The 17,498-nt window shown below is 52.1% G+C and overlaps 1 protein-coding gene across 1 annotated transcript; it reads right to left on the bottom strand.

Annotated features, from left to right (window-relative positions):
* Positions 1-6,336: 6,336 nt before the first annotated feature.
* Positions 6,337-7,272, bottom strand: LOC309684432 (olfactory receptor 14J1-like; the record flags this gene model as incomplete). Its single annotated transcript, XM_082500350.1, has 1 exon — positions 6,337-7,272. One exon carries the CDS (start codon positions 7,270-7,272, stop codon positions 6,337-6,339), a length of 936 nt encoding a protein of 311 aa, XP_082356476.1.
* Between the last annotated feature and the right edge of the window lie 10,226 nt (positions 7,273-17,498).

The raw sequence follows: 17,498 nt of genomic DNA on the forward strand, positions 1-17,498 counted from the left end.
TGAAGATTTCTGCCCCAGTGAGCTCTCAGCACCCCCACTCCCAACTGCCTTTAAGGTCTCTCTGCCTCTCAGGTCTCCCCTCTCTGCTTGCAGGCAGTGCCCACAGCCCTGCTCCTGGGCAGAGCTGTCTCTCTGCAGCGCTGCCCGCTTGCCAGGAGCTCCCTCCGTCCCAGCAGCCCGGCCCAGCTCAGCAGCAGAGGACCAGCCCACGGTGGAACTCTCTCTGTCCCCTCTGGGCTCCTCCTTGGAGGTGTCCCTGGGGCTCCAGGGGAACCGCCTGTGAAAAAGGCTGATGCAATCTCTGATGTTCCCTCCCTCAGCTGTGCAGAGACACTTACTTCCAGCAGTGTTATTTCTCCCAGCAGAAGAAGAGCTGGCCATGAGTACCCCCTCTTCTTGTCCCATCAGTCACACAGAAAACACGTTCCAGGTCTTTCTGTTTCTGAGAAGTCCCATCCCCAAGTCTTTAATCACATTCAAATTTATCAAGACGGCAGATTACCAAACTGAAATATCATACTTGGTAATACGAAACCATTATGATCTCTGAGAAACAGGCACCTTTGACTAGATTTAAAAGAATTTAAGACTTCTCTAAGAACATTGCTTACATATATTCACCATAAATGTTCTACCGTAAAACTTCAGTACTGCCCTGATATGGTTAACTCGTAGTATCAGGGAAAAAAATACAGTTAGAAATGAATGATGAAATGATGCTCAGTAGCACCTGAATGACAATTTCTTTGGTGTAGAAAAGAAGTCACGTTAAAAAGAGATTCCAAAGTGTAATTTAGATACGGAGAAAACTCGTGTGCAAGATGGCTTTCAAGGGCCTGCGTAGATTATACCTCACAGATACACTCTTGATCCAAAATGTTGCTGGTGAGCAGTTTCTGCAACTGCCGCAAAACCAGTTCTCCAATGCAGTGGAGTAAAACAAGTTGAAGACAACATTAAGTCGCCCAAACCACTTTTTCCTCAAATTGCCCTTCCGTTCTGTTTCTGTCCCTTTCAGCGCTCTCCACCAGCTTTCAAAGACATCTGGCAAGTTTGTTCTTATAAGATATCCTCCCACATTTCCTCATCGTTTTACCTGGCTGAGCCCAGCGTGGCCTCTGCTCCCTCTCTGGCACGCAGCGCTGCCAGGCCTGACCGGTCACTATGGCCACGGGGACACGGCACGCCGCCCCTGCCCAGCCACGCCTCACGTGCATTGTGACAAAAGGCCTGTCACCACCCCAGGCCGCTGCTGTCCCTGCTGTCCTGTGACCTGTCCCTGATGGGTCTCCTGTCCCCCCAAGTCTCTGGGGTCCCTCCTGTCTCCCCTGGGGCCTTCATCACCCGGAGTCACCTCCTGGCAGCCCCTGGGCCAGTGCTGGCCCTCCCCACAGCCCTGTGTCCATCCTGCCACCCCCTATGCCTCTCACCGCCTGCTGGCCCTCCTGTCACCCCCTGGGCTGTCACCCCCCGGGCTGTCACCCCCGCTGTCCCCTCCTCTCCGCAGCCAGCCGGGGCAGATGCAGCGGGCTTTGCCCTGGGGCACCCGACTGCCCACGCTGCAGGGCCAGCCAAGGCAGGGGACATCTCGGAACTCTGAGAGCACCTTGGGGCAGGGACGGAGAGTTCAGCCAAAGAGGCCAACGACCACCTCTGTTTATTTCCATAAACCAATGCACTTCCCAACCGCGGCACACACACAGTTGCTGCTTGAACTCTGCGGAGGAGGACAAAGGAGTCAGGAATGAACCGTTAGCATCAGGATGTGCCCCAGGAGACCATTTCTTGCTCTCTCAATCACCACAGCTGCTGCTGACACAGCCCTAGTGCATGGAATCCTGCCTTGAATGACAAGGTCTAGCTCTTCTGGTTGATACGCTGAAGCTTGCTGACGCTTTTGGGAACACTGCTGATTTCTCAGCCTTCCTTCCTAGGAAAGATTCTGCAGCCCCTTAAATCAGCTTTGTGGCCCTTTGCTGGAAGTCCTTTAGGAGGTCAAGAGCTTCCTTGCACTGGGGAGCCGAGCACTGGACACAGCACTGCAGATGTGACCTAACAAGTGCTGAGGAGAAGAGATAGGTCACATCCCTCCAGCTGAAGACAACGCTTTTCCTAACACAGCCCAGGAACCTCTTGGCCTTTGCTGCAGCAGTGCATTGATTTTGGATGCTTGTGCAATGCCTCACACAACTGTGGCCTGGGTACTCATAGACAACACATACCTCATCATTTCCATAGTGTCAGTGTCAGTGTGTGTGCCTTCGGAAACCATGCACGTGCTAACAAGCAATGGGATTTGGGTGAGTCATGTGTTTGTACAATGAATATGAACTACAAATTCATAGAATCATAGAATTGTCTAGGTTGGAAGAGACCCTTGGGATCATCGAGTCCAACTATCTACCCTACTCTACAAAGTTCTCCCCTACACCATATCCCCCAACACCATATCTAAACATCCCTTAAACACACCCAGGGATGGTGACTCAACCACCTCCCTGGACAGTCTATTCCAATGCCCGACCTTGCGACCTTCATACCCTTGCTTAGGTAGGATTTCAACAGTTTCAAGCAAAGTCTTAACTGTCAACAATGCTGAGTTTATTTTTTTCTAAACTAAGAAAAAGCTAGACTTTCTTTTTTTTTTTTTTAAATACATCCCCTGTGTCCCCCCTTCCACTCTTCCTCGCCCAGCAAGACTGCAACCTGCTGCCTCCTGTTCTGCGGGCCCTGAGCCGTCCATTGCAGAATGGCCTTGAACATGGCCCCTTCCTTCCCACGGAGATCCTCCTTCTCCAGGACGCGCTGGAGATCGTTGACAGAGAGCTCCAGAAACTCTCTTGACACCCTGGTCACCCCCTCCAAGTGATCGAGTATGAACGCGTGGGCTGCTTCCCACAGGTCAGGGCAGTAGTAATACTTGGTGAATCTCCAGATGCCAACGCAGTTCTCCGAGCAGAGCTGGGACTGTAAGAACTCGCAGCACAGTCTGACGATGCCCATGACGTCGAACTGGTCGGCTGCTATCAGCAAACGTTCAACATTGTCGGCCGTGACAGGTACTGTGCCGGTGTAGGCGTACTTGATAATGAGCCACATCATTTCAGGTGGAGTGCCGGGGATATTATAGACGACCTTCCCGGCATTGCTCCAGCGGGTGGAAAACAAAGCCCTGAAAAAATCAAAGCAGTGCTGGGGGAAAAAGCAGCTTTGCTGCATTAAAACCGGACCCTATTATCCCCTGTGCCTCCTTCCTGGGGCACCAATTTGGGCACGCGCAGTAGCCACGCTGGGAGGCCATGGGGTTTATTAATTCATGTGTTACGAGCAGGTTGTTTTAACAAGGAGTCACCGCCTCCGGCTGTGCACAGAGAGCCACAGGGCCAGTGCCCTCCTTGCTTCAACAAGACCACCAGAGAATGGCGCTGTGTGGGGAAGGAACACGTCCCGCCCCACGGCAGACAAGCCCGGCTGGCCACGCTCCAGCCCTGCACCACATCGGGGGGTTCGTCAGACACCGCTTCCAGCGCTGCTGTGAGATCTTGGGTTGGGGATGAATTCCGGTGTCCAGGGAGGCACCAGGACTGTGGGGAAGTGCTGGAAAAGAGGTTCAGTGCCGAGGGAAGCGCTGGAGAGACACTAAGGCAGCGTGACACAGCCTGGGAAATGCTGTGTGTCCCCATCCCCTCTTGTTCCAAGCACTGACCTGAAGTATTGACTGCAGCTACAGAGGATGTTCTTCTGACCACTGAACTCAATGCCACCCATCACAGAGTCTCTCCTCCAGGCAAAGCTCACTGAAGACGGTGCAAAGCACAGCACTCATCTTCCTCTCCCTGGGTGAGGATGAGTGTTGCTGGGAGCCAAGCTATCGCCCACGTCACAGCCTGTGGCAGTGGAAGGTGCTTCTCCTGGAGGTGCTACAGCACTTTGTCCGTGCCCTCCCTCCAACACCGTCTCCCAATCCCTGCCTGTCTGGTGGCTCTGGAATGTGCCCCAAAGTGAAATCACAGGCACAGGGGTGACCCGGGACCGGCTGTGAGCCCCTGCGCAGCTGGTGCTTTACCTCCATATTGATTCATGGGTGGTGGCAAATGCTCTGTGGGGGTGGTTACAGCAGTGGGAGCAGAGCAACTGGCAGTGCAGAGGTAGACCCATCTGGGCTGCTGAACTGTGGCAAGACATTGCTGCCCAGATAGAGAATCTGGTTGTGAAAGTACATCATGTAGATGACCACGTACCCAAGGGTCAGGCCACTGAGGAACATCAAAACAACAAGCAGGTGGATCAGGCTGCTAAGATTGAAGTGGCTCAGGTGGACATGGACTGGCAACGTAAGGGTGAACTATTCATAGCTTGGTGGGCCCATGACGCATCAAGCCATCAAGGAAGAGATGTGACATATAGATGGGCTCGTGACCAGGGGGTGGACTTGATCACGTTCACTATTGCACAGGTTATCCACGAATGTGAAACGTGTGCTGCATTTAAGCAAGCCAAGCGGTTAAAGCTTCTTTGATATGGAGGACGTTGGCTGAAATATCAATACGGGGAGGCCTGGCAGATGGGTTCTATCACACTCCCTCAAACCTGCCAAGGCAAGTACCACATGCTCACAACGGTGGAAGCAAACACCTGACGGCTGGAAACACACCCTGTGACACATGCCACCACCCTGAACAACTATCGTGGGCCTTGAACAGCAAGTCTGATGGCGACATGGCACCCCAGAGAGAATTGAGTCAGACAGTGGGACTCATTTCCAAACAGCCTCATAGACACCTGGGCCAAAGAGCATGGCATTGGGCGGGTGTATCACATCCCCTACCATGCACAAGCCTCTGGGAAAATGAAACAGTACACCGGACTGCTATAAACTACACTGAGAGCCATGGGTGGTGGGACCTTCAAAAGTCAGGATACACATTTGGCAAAGGCCACCTGGTTAGGGAACATTTGAGGATCTGAACATGTTCGGGAAGAGAGTCTGGGTTATTCCTGACACAAGGAAAGGCAAAACTATCTGTGGGATTGCTTTTTTTAAGGCCCTGACTGCACTTGGTGGGTGATGCAGGAGGATGGGGATGATCGACGTGTTCCTCAAGGGGATTTGATTTTGGTGAGAATGGCCAATGAATCAAATGATATGATATTTATTGCTAAATTACCACTATATGTCATCACTGATACGGTTGCTATATGCTCTATCTATGGCATTGCAGTGAAAGTGACCTAAATTAATGAAGAATGAACTTTGATGAAACTGAGCAAAGTGCAGAAGTGATGGAACCAGAAGTGGCTGCAGCAACTGGCACCCGGGAATTGTCTTGAGATCGACATCTTCAACCCACAGATGATGGGCATGGGCCCTGCCGGCTACACCAGCTGCGAGCTCCAGATGCAGCACGCAACAATTCAACACCACACACCACGTCTCCTGCTGGGAAAGACAGTTACAACAAATGGAGCCCAAAGTCATGGACTAAATGAACTCAAGGGACATTTCAGTGGGATGGCCCATGGACTAAGGGAATGATATCTGTGTGCATATATACATATATCAAAGACAGGAAAATGGTGGTGATTTATGGAAAAGTGTAAGACCTGGGCATGAGGTAGATGGTATAGAATAAGGGGCGGACGCTGTCCTGGTTTTGCCTGGGATAGAGTTAATATCCTTCCTGGTAGCTGCTGTGTTTTGGATTGACTATGAGAATAACATTGCTAACTCATATTGTTTTAGTTGTTGCTGAGTGATGCTTATATTAAGTCACAAACTTTTTCAACTTCCCGTAGAGGGTGGGGGGCCACAGACAAGACAAGCTGGCCAAAGGAATATTCCATCCCATAGCTGTCATGCTCAGTATATAAATGGGAGTTAGCAGGGGGGCAGGGATCGGTGATCACATCTCCGGACAGGCTGGGGAGTTAATCATTGGGAAGTGTCAGCAATTTGTGTTACATCACTTAATTTTGTTTATTATTATTATTATTATTATTATTATTATTATTATTATTATTATTATTATTATTATTATTATTATCTTTTCTGTTACTGTTCTTTTAAACAATATTTATCTAAGCCCATGTCTTTTTTTTTCTGTTTCTCCCTTTTCTCCCTATTCTACCTGGGACATCCCATTTCATTTAAGAGCTGTTATCTGACTGGCTACATCTGACTCAGTGTTGTGCAAGGGTCAGACACAGTAGGATCAAGCCTCAAAAAAAGTAGTATAAACCCAGAAAAATATCAATAAGCAGGATTATCACAAGAGAAAAATTCAGGCTCGTGGTCTAAGATAAATTCTGGGCAATGTGCGGAGAAGGGGCGGCAGGTTATTGTCGGTGAAACAGCGTCCATTGGGCCTGTTTCCGCAGGGCATCCTTGAGCTCCTGGTTCCTCATGCTGTAGATGAGGGGGTTCACTGCTGGAGGCACCACCGAGTACAACACTGCCACCACCAGGTCCAGAGATGGGGAGGAGATGGAGGGGGGCTTCAGATGGGCAAACACTCCAGTGATGATAAAGAGGGAGAACACGGCCAGGTGAGGGACACACGTGGAAAAGGCTTTGTGGCGTCCCTGCTCAGAGGGGATCCTCAGCACCGCCCTCAAGATCTGCACATAGGACACCACAATGAAAACAAAACACGCCAATGCTAAACAGACACCAACCACAAGAAGCCCAGCTTCCCTGAGGTAGGAGTGTGAGCAGGAGAGCTTGAGGATGTGGGGGACTTCACAGAAAAACTGGTCCACGGCATTGCCCTGGCAGAGGGGCAGTGAAAATGTATTGGCCGTGTGCAGGAGAGAATTGAGAAACCCACTGCCCCAGGCAGCTGCTGCCATGTGGACACAAGCTCTGCTGCCCAGGAGGGTCCCGTAGTGCAGGGGATGGCAGATGGCAACGTAGCGGTCATAGGCCATGATGGTGAGGAGAAAATACTCAGCTGAAATAAAAATGAGAAAGAAAAAGAGCTGGACAGCACATCCTGCATAGGAGATGGCCCTGGTGTTCCAGAGGGAGTTGGCCATGGCTTTGGGGAGAGTGGTAGAGATGGAGCCCAGGTCAAGAACAGAGAGGTTGAGGAGGAAGAAGTACATGGGGGTGTGGAGGCGGCGGTCACAGGTGATGGCGGTGATGATGAGGCCGTTTCCCAGGAGGGCAGCCAGGTAGATGCCCAGGAAGAGCCCGAAGGTCAAGAGCTGCAGCTCCCGTGTGTCTGCCAATGCCAGGAGGATGAAGTGGGTGATGGAGCTGCTGTTGGACATTTGCTGCCTCTGGGCAGGGGGACCTGTCCAAGAAGGAAAAGGCAGTCATAAACTGGGAGAGACTTCTCTGAGGAAATCCCAATGCCATTCCTCACAGAAATCCCCCTCCCACAGCTGAATGAGGAATGATCCAGCTCATTCCCAACCCCACAAACTCAGTGACACTCTCCCTTATCGGGTAAAATACTGCTTCGTCACCTACTTTCCATGAGGGCACCTCTGGGGCACGAGTCAGAGGCAGAGTCAGAGGCAGAAGAGAAGCTGACCCGCACCCCCTCCCAAACTCCTTAGATGCAGAGTTCAACAGAGGGGTGGGGAAACAAGGAGAAACATGTCTGTGCTCTGAAAAAATGAAGCGAGGAGAGGGAGTCAGGCAGGCGTGCAGTGAAGCCTTCTCCTCAGTGACATTGTCTCCAGACAGAGACACTGCATGGCACTTGCTTTTATGTTGTGCATCACTTGTAGGACACAAACACATCTCCTTGACTGGAGGTGCAGCTGCTGAGAAGGCATCTTGGGCTCTGGACCCTTTGGCTGTGGGGCAGGCGGGAGAGAAGAGCAGAGGCTTCCTGCCGAGAAGTTGTCTGAAGGTCAGGGGGTGGCCGGAGGTGCCGGGATCCCCCCTGCCTGGGCACTTCTGGCAGCAGCTCCCTCTCTGTCCCTGCCTGTGTCTGGGCTGCCAGGAGCTGCCCCTGCCTGGAGCTGCTTCTCTGCCCCCGGGTCTCCTCCCTGCCAGTGCCCCAGATCCCATCCCACCCGCTGTGTGCTCAGCTCTGCCCTGCAGACCCCTCCTGGCAGCACAGCACTGCCCGGGGGCATCTCTGGGTGTGTGGGGGCTCAGGAGCAGCTCAGGGAAGTGCTATCGAGAACGGGGGTCTTTGTGCCTTCTCCACAAAGGAGAATTCCATTCTCACCACCCACTGCCCACCCAGCAGCAAAGAGGAGAAATCCCACAGTACAGACTAGTTCCCTTTCAGGGGAAAGGTGCCTCGATATCCTTCTTCAAAAGGGCCCTCTGCAAATGTCCTGGGGGTGATGGGGATCTGGAGCAGCCCTGACCCACACAGGTCCATCTCAGCAACAGAAGGCATCTGCCTTGCTGGCAGTCACTCCTTCCACCCACTGATTCTCCCCACAGAAGCTCCGTGGGAGCTCCCCGGGCAGGTGGAGAGCTGACCCTGGCAGAGTCCCTGCCCCGGCACACAGCCCCGGGGTGCAGGGACCCTGCTGGCAAGGACAGCCCTGGCCACCCCTGCCTGCACACCCCTACGCACACCTCCACAGCCATCCCCAGCAGAAGGCAGCCCTCGGGCCCCCTCCCTCTCACCGGGCAGCAGGGAAGCCCTGCTCTGGAGCACATCCTCCTCCTCTACAGCACTGAAACTGAGAGAGTCCTCCTGACAGAGCCCAGCAGCTCTCAGATGGACCAGCTTGAGGAGATCCCTCCAGGAACTGGAGCTGCATTGCCCGGCACCCCGAGACTTACCACGCAGAGGGCGGTGAAGATTTCTGCCCCAGTGAGCTCTAGCACCCCCCACTCCCAACTGCCTTTAAGCTCACTCTGCCTCGCAGGTCTCCCCTCTCTGCCTGCAGGCAGTGTCCCCAGCCCTGCTCCTGGGTAGAGCTGTCTCTCTGCAGCGCTGCCCACTTGCCAGGAGCTCCCTCCGGCCCAGCAGCCCGGCCCAGCTCAGCAGCAGAGGACCAGCCCACGGTGGCACTCTCTCTGTCCCCTCTGGGCTCCTCCTTGGAGGTGTCCCTGGGGCTCCAGGGGAACCGCCTGTGAACAAGGCTGATGCAATCTTTCATGTTCCCTCCCTCCACTGCGCAGAGACACTTACTTGCAGCAGTGTTATTTCTCCCAGCAGAAGAAGAGCTGGCCATGAGTACCCCGTCTTCTTCTCCCACCAGTAGCACACACGGGTTCTTGGACTCTTGGTACCAGGATTCCTTATGGCAAGTCACCGTTTGCCTGGTGCCACAGCTGGGGGGCTTCAGCCCAAACGTGCAGCAATGATCTCAGCCAGGGGCACAGAAAGGACAAGCTGGAGCCATTCCTGTGGCAGGCAGAGCTGTGACATGGTGGCAGAGCTCAGTCCAGCTGGTCTTCAAGGACAGCCTCCTCCAAGCTGTGCTATAGTCCAGATCACAATTCAGTCTAAGCCTGAAAGGCAATTCAAGGGCACCAGAATGAGTGTTTACTCCTACAGGAACAGTTTGAAGAGAAACAAAGCCACTGTGTGGCCACTGCTGAGTTTCATAGAGCGGGTGGAGCTATATCGGAAATTCTCTACATCCTCTTTGCCTCAGTCTGCCCCAGCAAGGTCTCCCAGGGCTCTGTGTCTCGGGGCAGGAATCTGGAGGAACACCACCAGCAGTGGCTTGTTCCCAAGTCACCTTAACTAAGACAATCCTTACCAGTCTATGGGACAGGAGGGGTGGCAGCTGAGGGAGATGACAGGGTAAGCCAATGTCCCAGCATGTCCAATGACACTCCGTAATCATTGAAAGGCCATGGAGGTTGTGGGAGGGAACTCCCTGATGACTGGCAGCATCCAAATATTGCATGCTCTTTTAAAAATTGGCCAACAGATAAGCAGGGGAAGTCAAGGCTGTGCCCCAGAGTGTGTCCGCTCAGAACCCATTTGTGGGTGTCTGAAACCCTGGATTTACCCAGGGCAGCTTGTGTCCCACTGTTCTCTGCTTCCTGTGATGGAAGAACAGGATTGCTCAGCGCAGGGAGAGCAGTGCTGGTCTTTTAAGTTGGAAGTCAGCAAAGTTTTCAGCATCTTCCCCCACAATATGCTTGTGCCCGAATTAGGATGTCATGGCTTGCATGGGTGCATAAGGAGATGGGTAACTAACCAGACGGCTGTTTCGGCTCAGAGGTGTGTGGTCAATGTGTGGTACTCTTCCTTGAGGCATCTAGCTTGAAAGCTCCTGCAAGGGTCTGTCCTGCCACCTGCCCTGTTTAACATGTTTTTAAGGACCTGGAGAAGATGCAAGTGTTCTTTTTCATAGGATTTGCAGACACTACTCTGGCGGGAAGGGCTGGCATGCCAAAGGACATAGACAGGCCAGAGGGATGGGCCAAAAGTAATATCATGATGTCCGATAAAGAGAACTCTGAAGTCCTGCCCTTGAGGTGCACTAACCCCGTGCAATGACAGAGGGCAGGGGCGGTGTGGCTGGGTGGCAGCTTTGCGGGAAAGGCTCTGCTGGTCCTTCAGTTTCATTAGGCAAAACAGGAGCAGGGGGCAAAGAAGGCCAACAGCATCCTTTGCTTCTCTTTCCATTCCCTGAAATCCCGAGTGCTTCTCTTTTATTCTCCTTATGCCCTCCCAAAAGAACAGCCCACCTGTGCTGGTTTGAGGCGAAACAGAACCCATTTTCTGTTCAGTAATTTGACTTTGCAGCCAAGCCTCCTCGAACTAACTGAACTCTCTGAAATTTAATGCATATTGGCCATAAGCTGTTTGCTTACCAGGCCAGGTTGGCCGGGGCTTGGAGACAGCTCATCCAGTTGAAGGTGTCCCTGCTCATGGCAGGGGGGTTGCACTAGATGGCCTTTAATGGTCCCTTCCAACCCAAACCATTCCATGATTCTAACCAGAGCTCGTTTTTACTGGGAGGGGACCAAGTCTGTACTGGAAGGGTTTAATGAAATCCAGTTTGAAATGGCACAGTGCAAATCGTACTGGGAGGGGATGAGAGGATCCAGTTTATACTGGGCGCGTGCTCAGCCTGTACTTGGAGGGTGAAAGAGGACTAATTTGTAGTCGGAGGGGCCAAGTTTGTACTGGCAGGGGTTAAAGCAACCCAGTTTGTACTGTGACAGAGCCCAGACTGTAGTGGGAAGGGGCCAGGGGCTCCAGTTTGGACTGGGAGGGTGGCCCAGTGTACCCTGGGAGGGTCTAAAGGGATAAAGTTTGTACTGGGACAGGGCCCAGTCTGTTTGTACTGAGACGAGGCCCAGACTCTGCTGGGATTGGCTCAGAGGATCCCGTTTCTAAGTGGAGACGTCCCAGACTGTACTGGGAGGAAACTGGAGGATCCAGTCTGTACTGAGATGAGGCCCAGTCTGTACAAGGCAGCGTTAAAGCAATCCATTTTGTACTGGTACACAGAGCAGTCTGCACTGGGAGCTGGGCTGGGATCCACTTTGGACTAGGAAGAGGCTCTTTCTCCGCTGGGAGGAATTAAAGGGATTCTCTTTATACTGGGACAAGGCCCCTTCTGTACTGGGAGGGAATCAGGGGATGCAGTTTGGACTGGGACAGGGCCCAGTCTGTCCTGGCATAAGTTAGAGGATCCAGATTGTATTGGAGGTGGCCAGTTGGTAGTGGGTGGGGACCGGGGAGTCCATTTTGGACTCGGCATTGACCCAGTCTGTACTTGGAGGGGTTAAATGGAGTAATCTCTATTTGTTGACAGTCAGTTCTGTACTGGGAGGGGAGCACGGGATCCAGTTTGTACCAGGAGGGGACCCAGTCTGTACTGGGAGGGGGCCACAGCATCTAGTTCGTACTGCCACGGGGACCAGTCTGTAGTGGGAGGGGTTAAGGGATTTGGTGTGTACTGGGAAGGGCGCAGTGTATACCGGGAGGGTTTAAAGAGGTAAAGTTTCTCATGGAATGGGGCCCAGTGGTTACAGGGAGGGGGCCATGGGATCCAGTTTGTACTGGCACCTGACCCAGTTTCTGTGTGGAGGGGATGAGGTGGTGGAGTTTGTACTGGGACAGGAACTAGTTTTTACTAAGAGGGGATCGAGTGATCCAGTTTGTACTAGGAGAGGGCCCCATCTGTACTGGCAGAGGTTGAGGGGATCCACTTCATACTGGGTCAGGGCCCAGTCTCTGCTGGGAGGGGTTGAGGAGATCCACTTTCTAGTGGGACAGGGGCCCAGTCTGTCATGGGAAGGGTTAAAGGGATGCAGTTTATACTGGGACAAGGCTCAGTCTGTACTGGGAGAGGGTTGGGGATCCAGTTTGTACAGGGACGGGGCCCAGTCTTCTTGGGCTTGGTTCAAAGGGCCCCATTTTGGACTTGAAAGGGCCCAGTCTGTGCTGGGAGGTGTTAAATAAAGGCCAAGAAGGCAGATATCGTGGTGGGAGTCTGTTATAGACCACCCAACCAGGATGAAGAGACAGATGAAATATTCTAGAAGCAGCTGGGACAAGTGTCACGATAGTCAGCCCTTGTCCTCGTGGGGGACTTCAACTTACTGGATGTCTGCTGGAAATGCAATACAGTGGAGAGGAAACAGCCCAGGAGGTTCCTGGAGTGTGTTGAGGGTAACTTCCTGACACAGCTGGGGAGGGAGCAGAGGAGGGAAGCACCCCACTGGGTCTGTTGTTTGCCAACAGAGAAGGGCTTGTGGGGGATGTGAGGATTGGAGGCCGTCTTGGGCATAGTGATCATGAAATGACAGAATTTTCAATTCTTGGAGAAGTCAGGAGGGGGGTCAACAGAACTGCCACCTGGGACTTCCGGAGGGTGGGCTTTGGCCTGTTTAGGGGTGTGGTTAAGAGAGTCCCTTGGGAGGAAGTCCTGAAGGGCAAAGGAGTCCAGGAAGGCTGGACATTCATCAAGAAGGAACTTTTAAAGGCACGGGAGCAGGCTGTCACCATGTGCCAAAAGACGAGCCGTCTTCAGCCGAAGACCTGGCTGAACAGAGAGCTTTGGCTGGAACTGAGGGGAAAAAAGGAGTTTATGACAGTTGGAAGAAGTGGCAGGCAACTCAGTTGGACTGCAAGGATGTCATGAGGTTATGAAGGGAGAAAATTAGAAGGACTAAAGCCCAACTAGAAATTAATCTGGCCATGCCATAAAAGACAATTAAAAAACTGTTTCTGTAAATACACCATCAACAACAGGAGGGCCAAGAAGAATCTCCATCCTTTATTGGATGTGGAGGGAAAGACGGTGACCAGGGATGAGGAAAAGGCTGACATACTTAATGCCTTCTTTGCCTCAGTCTTTAAGAGTAAGAGCAGTTGCTCTCTGGGTACCCAGCCCCCTGAGCTGGAAGACAGGGTTGGGCAGCAGAATGAAGCCCCCACAATCCAAGGGGAAATGGTGAGGAACCTGCTATATCACTTAGAAATACGCAAGTCTATGGCGCCGCTTGAGATCCACCCAAGGGTACTGAGGGAACTGGCGGGAGTGCTCAGCAAGCCACTTTCCATCATCTATCAGCATTCCTGGCTAACTGGGGTGGTCCCAGTTGACTGGAAGATAACAAACGTGGCGCCCATCTACAAGAAGAACCAGAAGGAGGACCTGGGGAATTACAGGCCTATCAGTCGGACCTCGGTGCTGGGGAAGGTTACGGAGGAGATCATCCTGAGTTCCATCATGCAGCACATACAGGACAACTAGACGATCAGACCCAGCCAGCATGAGTTTATGAAAGGCAAGTCCTGCCTGAGAAACCTGACCTCCTTCTATGACAAGGTAACCGGCTTAGTGGATGAGGAAAAGGCTGTGGATGTTGTTTACCTGCGCTTCATTAAAGCCTTTGACACGTTTTCCCACGGCATCCTCCTGGAGAAACTGGCTGCTCATGGCTTGGACAGGTGTACACTCTGCTGGGTAAAACACTGGCTGGACGGCCGGGACCAAAGAGTGGTGCTGAATGGAGTTCAATCCATTTGGCGGCCGGTCACAAGTGACGTTCCCCGGGGCTCAGTACTGGGACCGATTCTCTTCAATATCTTTATCAACGATCTAGACAAGGGGGTGGAGTGCCCCCTCAGTAAGTTTGCAGATGACACCAATTAAGGTGGGAGTGTTGATCTGCCTGAGTGTCGGAAGGCTCTGCAGAGGGATCTGGACAAGCTGGATCCATGGGCTGAGGCAAATGGTGTGGGGTTCAACAAGGCCAAGAGCCGGGTCCTGCCCTTGGGTCACAACAACCTCACGCAGCGCTACATGCTTGGGGCAGAGTGGCTGGAAAGATGCCCAGCAGAAAAGGACCTGGGGGTGTTGGTGGCTGAATATGAGCTGGCAGTGTGCCCAGGTGGCCATGAAGGCCCACAGCATCCGGGCTTGTACCAGTAAAAGTGTGATGAGCAGGACTAGGAAAGTGATTGTCCCCCTGTACTCTGCACTGGTGAGGCCCCACCTCGAGTACTGTGTTCAGTTTTGGGCCCCTCAGTAAAAGGAAGACATTGAGGTCTTGGAGCGTGTCCAGAGAAGGGCAACGAAGCTGGTGAGGGGTCTGGAGGACAAGTCTTGTGGGGAGCGGCTGAGGGAACTGGGGTTGTTTAGCCTGGAGAAGAGGAGGCTGAGGGGAGACTTTCTCGCTCTCTACGGTTCCCTGAAAGGACGTTGTAGCGAGGTGGGGGTTGGTCTCTTCTCCCAAGTAATGAGAGAGAGGACTTGAGGGAAATGGCCTCAAGTTTCTCCAGGGGAGATTTACATTGCGTATTAGGAAAAATTTCTTCAGCTAAAGGGCTTTCGAGCACTGGAACAGGCGGCCCAGGGAAGTGGTTGAGTCACCATCCCTGGAGGTATTTAATGGATGTGCAGATGTGGCACACAGGGACATGGTTTAGTGGTGGACTCGGCAGTGTTAGGTTTACAGTTGGACTCTATGATCCTAAAGGTCTTATGCAATTCTAAATGATTCTGTGATTCTTTTGGGACTCTGGATTTTGTTTAGTCCTTGCCCCTTTTTGGGAGGGCAGGAGGTGTCACAGAATTTTCCTACACTCAGCCTCGCTCACCCTCACACCCCACTGCCCCCAGGAAGAGCCCTGAGCCACCAGTGAGGGGCAGGACCTGCCTTCCCAGGGCCTGGGGGTCAGGGGTTGGCCTTTCTGCTGCATCAACCAAGCCAAGGGGTTCCTCAGCATTACAGCCACCTGCACAGTGCCTCTGCCTACCTGCAGCCACAGCCTCCAGTTATCTCCTCTAACGAGTCCCTGGGGAGGCTTTGGCAGTAACGACCCTCAGTGGGGCCAATCAAGGCTTCAAGGTACTTTGCTTCTGACTTGGACTGCTGGAGCACTTTGTTCAATCTTCTCTCAGTGCCTGACGCTCATGGACTCAGCACCAAATACACCGTGGGGCTCATTAAAAGACAGAAAGCTCTAACAAGGTGTTCATCGTTCTTGTAATTTTCTTCAAATCTTCAAGACTTGTACAGCCAATTAGAGAGGTTTCAGAGTGTAGTTAAGGAGGAGATTTCAAAGCGCACCTAAGAAAAATGTCTTTTTTATTTTAAAGGATATACTATATTACTCCTGATTATCCCTTACGATTAGGATAGAAGCATTCTCTGATTGTTCTGGATATAGGGTGTCCCTTCAGGGGGTCTGGACAGGGAGGAGAAGCAGTCCCTGGAGGTCTGACACTGTAGGACAGCTTTGCTCCTCACCTCCCCGCCCTCCCCATTTCTGACATTGGCCACCTGGGACTGACACCCCTGGTCCTTGCATCAGACCTCTCCACTGAAGTCTGCAGCTGGATGTCACAGCTCCATTGCCCCATCTCCCACCTGCGCTCCTCAGAGCCCTGGCTGCACCCAGGTGCAGAAGAACTTTTCCTGTTTGTAAGAACAGAAAAGTAAAGCATAATCAGTTTTCCTAAACAATAACACACAGTCCGCAATCACACGCTCAGGACAAGCTACCTCTAATGAGGCTGCCTTTCTACAAGGGAGTTCTTATGAGAAAGAGTTTAGGAAGGTAGATAGACAAGACATATAAACACAATTAAGGAGTTGGCTGAGGAGACAATTAGATTGTTGAAAGACAGGCAAGCTCTGAACTCCTTGAAAGTCAAAGCAGCAGCACAGGTGAGAGGTATCTGAGTGAAGAAAGAGTAAGGGGAGGAGAAAACTGGCGAAGAATGGAAAGGGCCTTTGCCCAGAGAGTCTGCATCTGCAAAGATGACTTTAGAAATGAACATTGTCTCAGGAGAAGGGTAAGCATCTGAAAGATTAGAGAAAGTACACACAGTGTGTACCAGAGAGAAGAGTGGTAATGAGGTTACAGGGGAAGATCAATATTTCTTTGGAATATCCCTTTTGAAAGGTCATGGGATTGCAGAGGTCTCTGGTGAGAGAGGACAAGCAAGTGTAGCACCTGTCTTTGAAAGAGTCCAAATGTGCAACCCAGGGAGCCAGTGGCTGTACAAGCTCACTTTGGTGAGGAGTGTTGTGCCATCAGACAGAGCCCTCCTTGGTGACATTTCTGGGCACCGATAAAAGAAGAACATGTCCAAGAAACATCAGCATGGATTTCATAGAATAGAATCATAGAATCATAGAATTGTTGAGGTTGGAAGGGACCTTTAAGATCATCAAGTCCAACCATTAACCTACCCTGGCAGAACCACTTCTAAACCATGTCCCCAAGTACCACATCTACCCTTTCTTTAAACACCTCCAGGCATGTTGAATCCATCACCTCCCTGGGCAGCCTATTCCAATGCTTGATAACCCTTTCAGTGAAAAAAAAAAAATTGTAATATCCAATCTAAACCTTGCCTGGCATAACTTGAACCCATTTCCTCTTGTCCTATCACTTGTCACCAGGGAGAAGAGGTCAGCCCCCACCTCTCTACAACGTCCTTTCAGGGAGCTGTAGAGAGCAATAAGGTCTCCCCTCAGCCTCCTCTTCTCCAGGCTAAACAATCCCAGTTCCCTCAGCCGCTCCTCATAAGATTTGTCCTCCAGACCCCTCACCAGCTTCATTGCCTTTCTCTTGACACGCTCCAACACCTCAATGTCCTTCTTGTAGTGAGGGGCCCAAAACTGAACACAGTACTCGAGGTGAGGCCTCACCAGTGCCGAGTACAGGGGGATGATGACTTCCCTAGTCCGGCTCACCACACTATTCCTGATGCAGGCCAGGATGCTGTTGGCCTTCTTGGCCACCTGGGCACACTGCTGGCTCATATCCAGGCAGCTGTCAACCAACACCCCCAGGTCCTTTTCTGCTGGGCAGCTTTCCAGCCCCTCTGCCCCAAGCTTGTAGTGTCCATGGGGTTGTTGTGACCCAAGTGCAGGACCTGGCACTTGGCCTCGTTGAACCTGAAACCTTGTTGAACCTAAAGACTTGTTGAACCTGTTCTTATGGAAATAAGCACAAATGAAGAGTTTCCTAAAAACAGAATTCAACAGACTACTGACAGTCAAATTTTAACTGCCTGAAGCTCAAAGCAGCAGTGGGATTGTTGAGAGGTGTCTGAATGATGAAAGAGGAAGGGGAAGGGGAATG

The sequence above is a fragment of the Vanellus vanellus genome, assembly GCF_965231255.1.
Source record: "Vanellus vanellus genome assembly, contig: HAP1_SCAFFOLD_70, whole genome shotgun sequence".
Classification (NCBI taxonomy): domain Eukaryota; kingdom Metazoa; phylum Chordata; class Aves; order Charadriiformes; family Charadriidae; genus Vanellus; species Vanellus vanellus.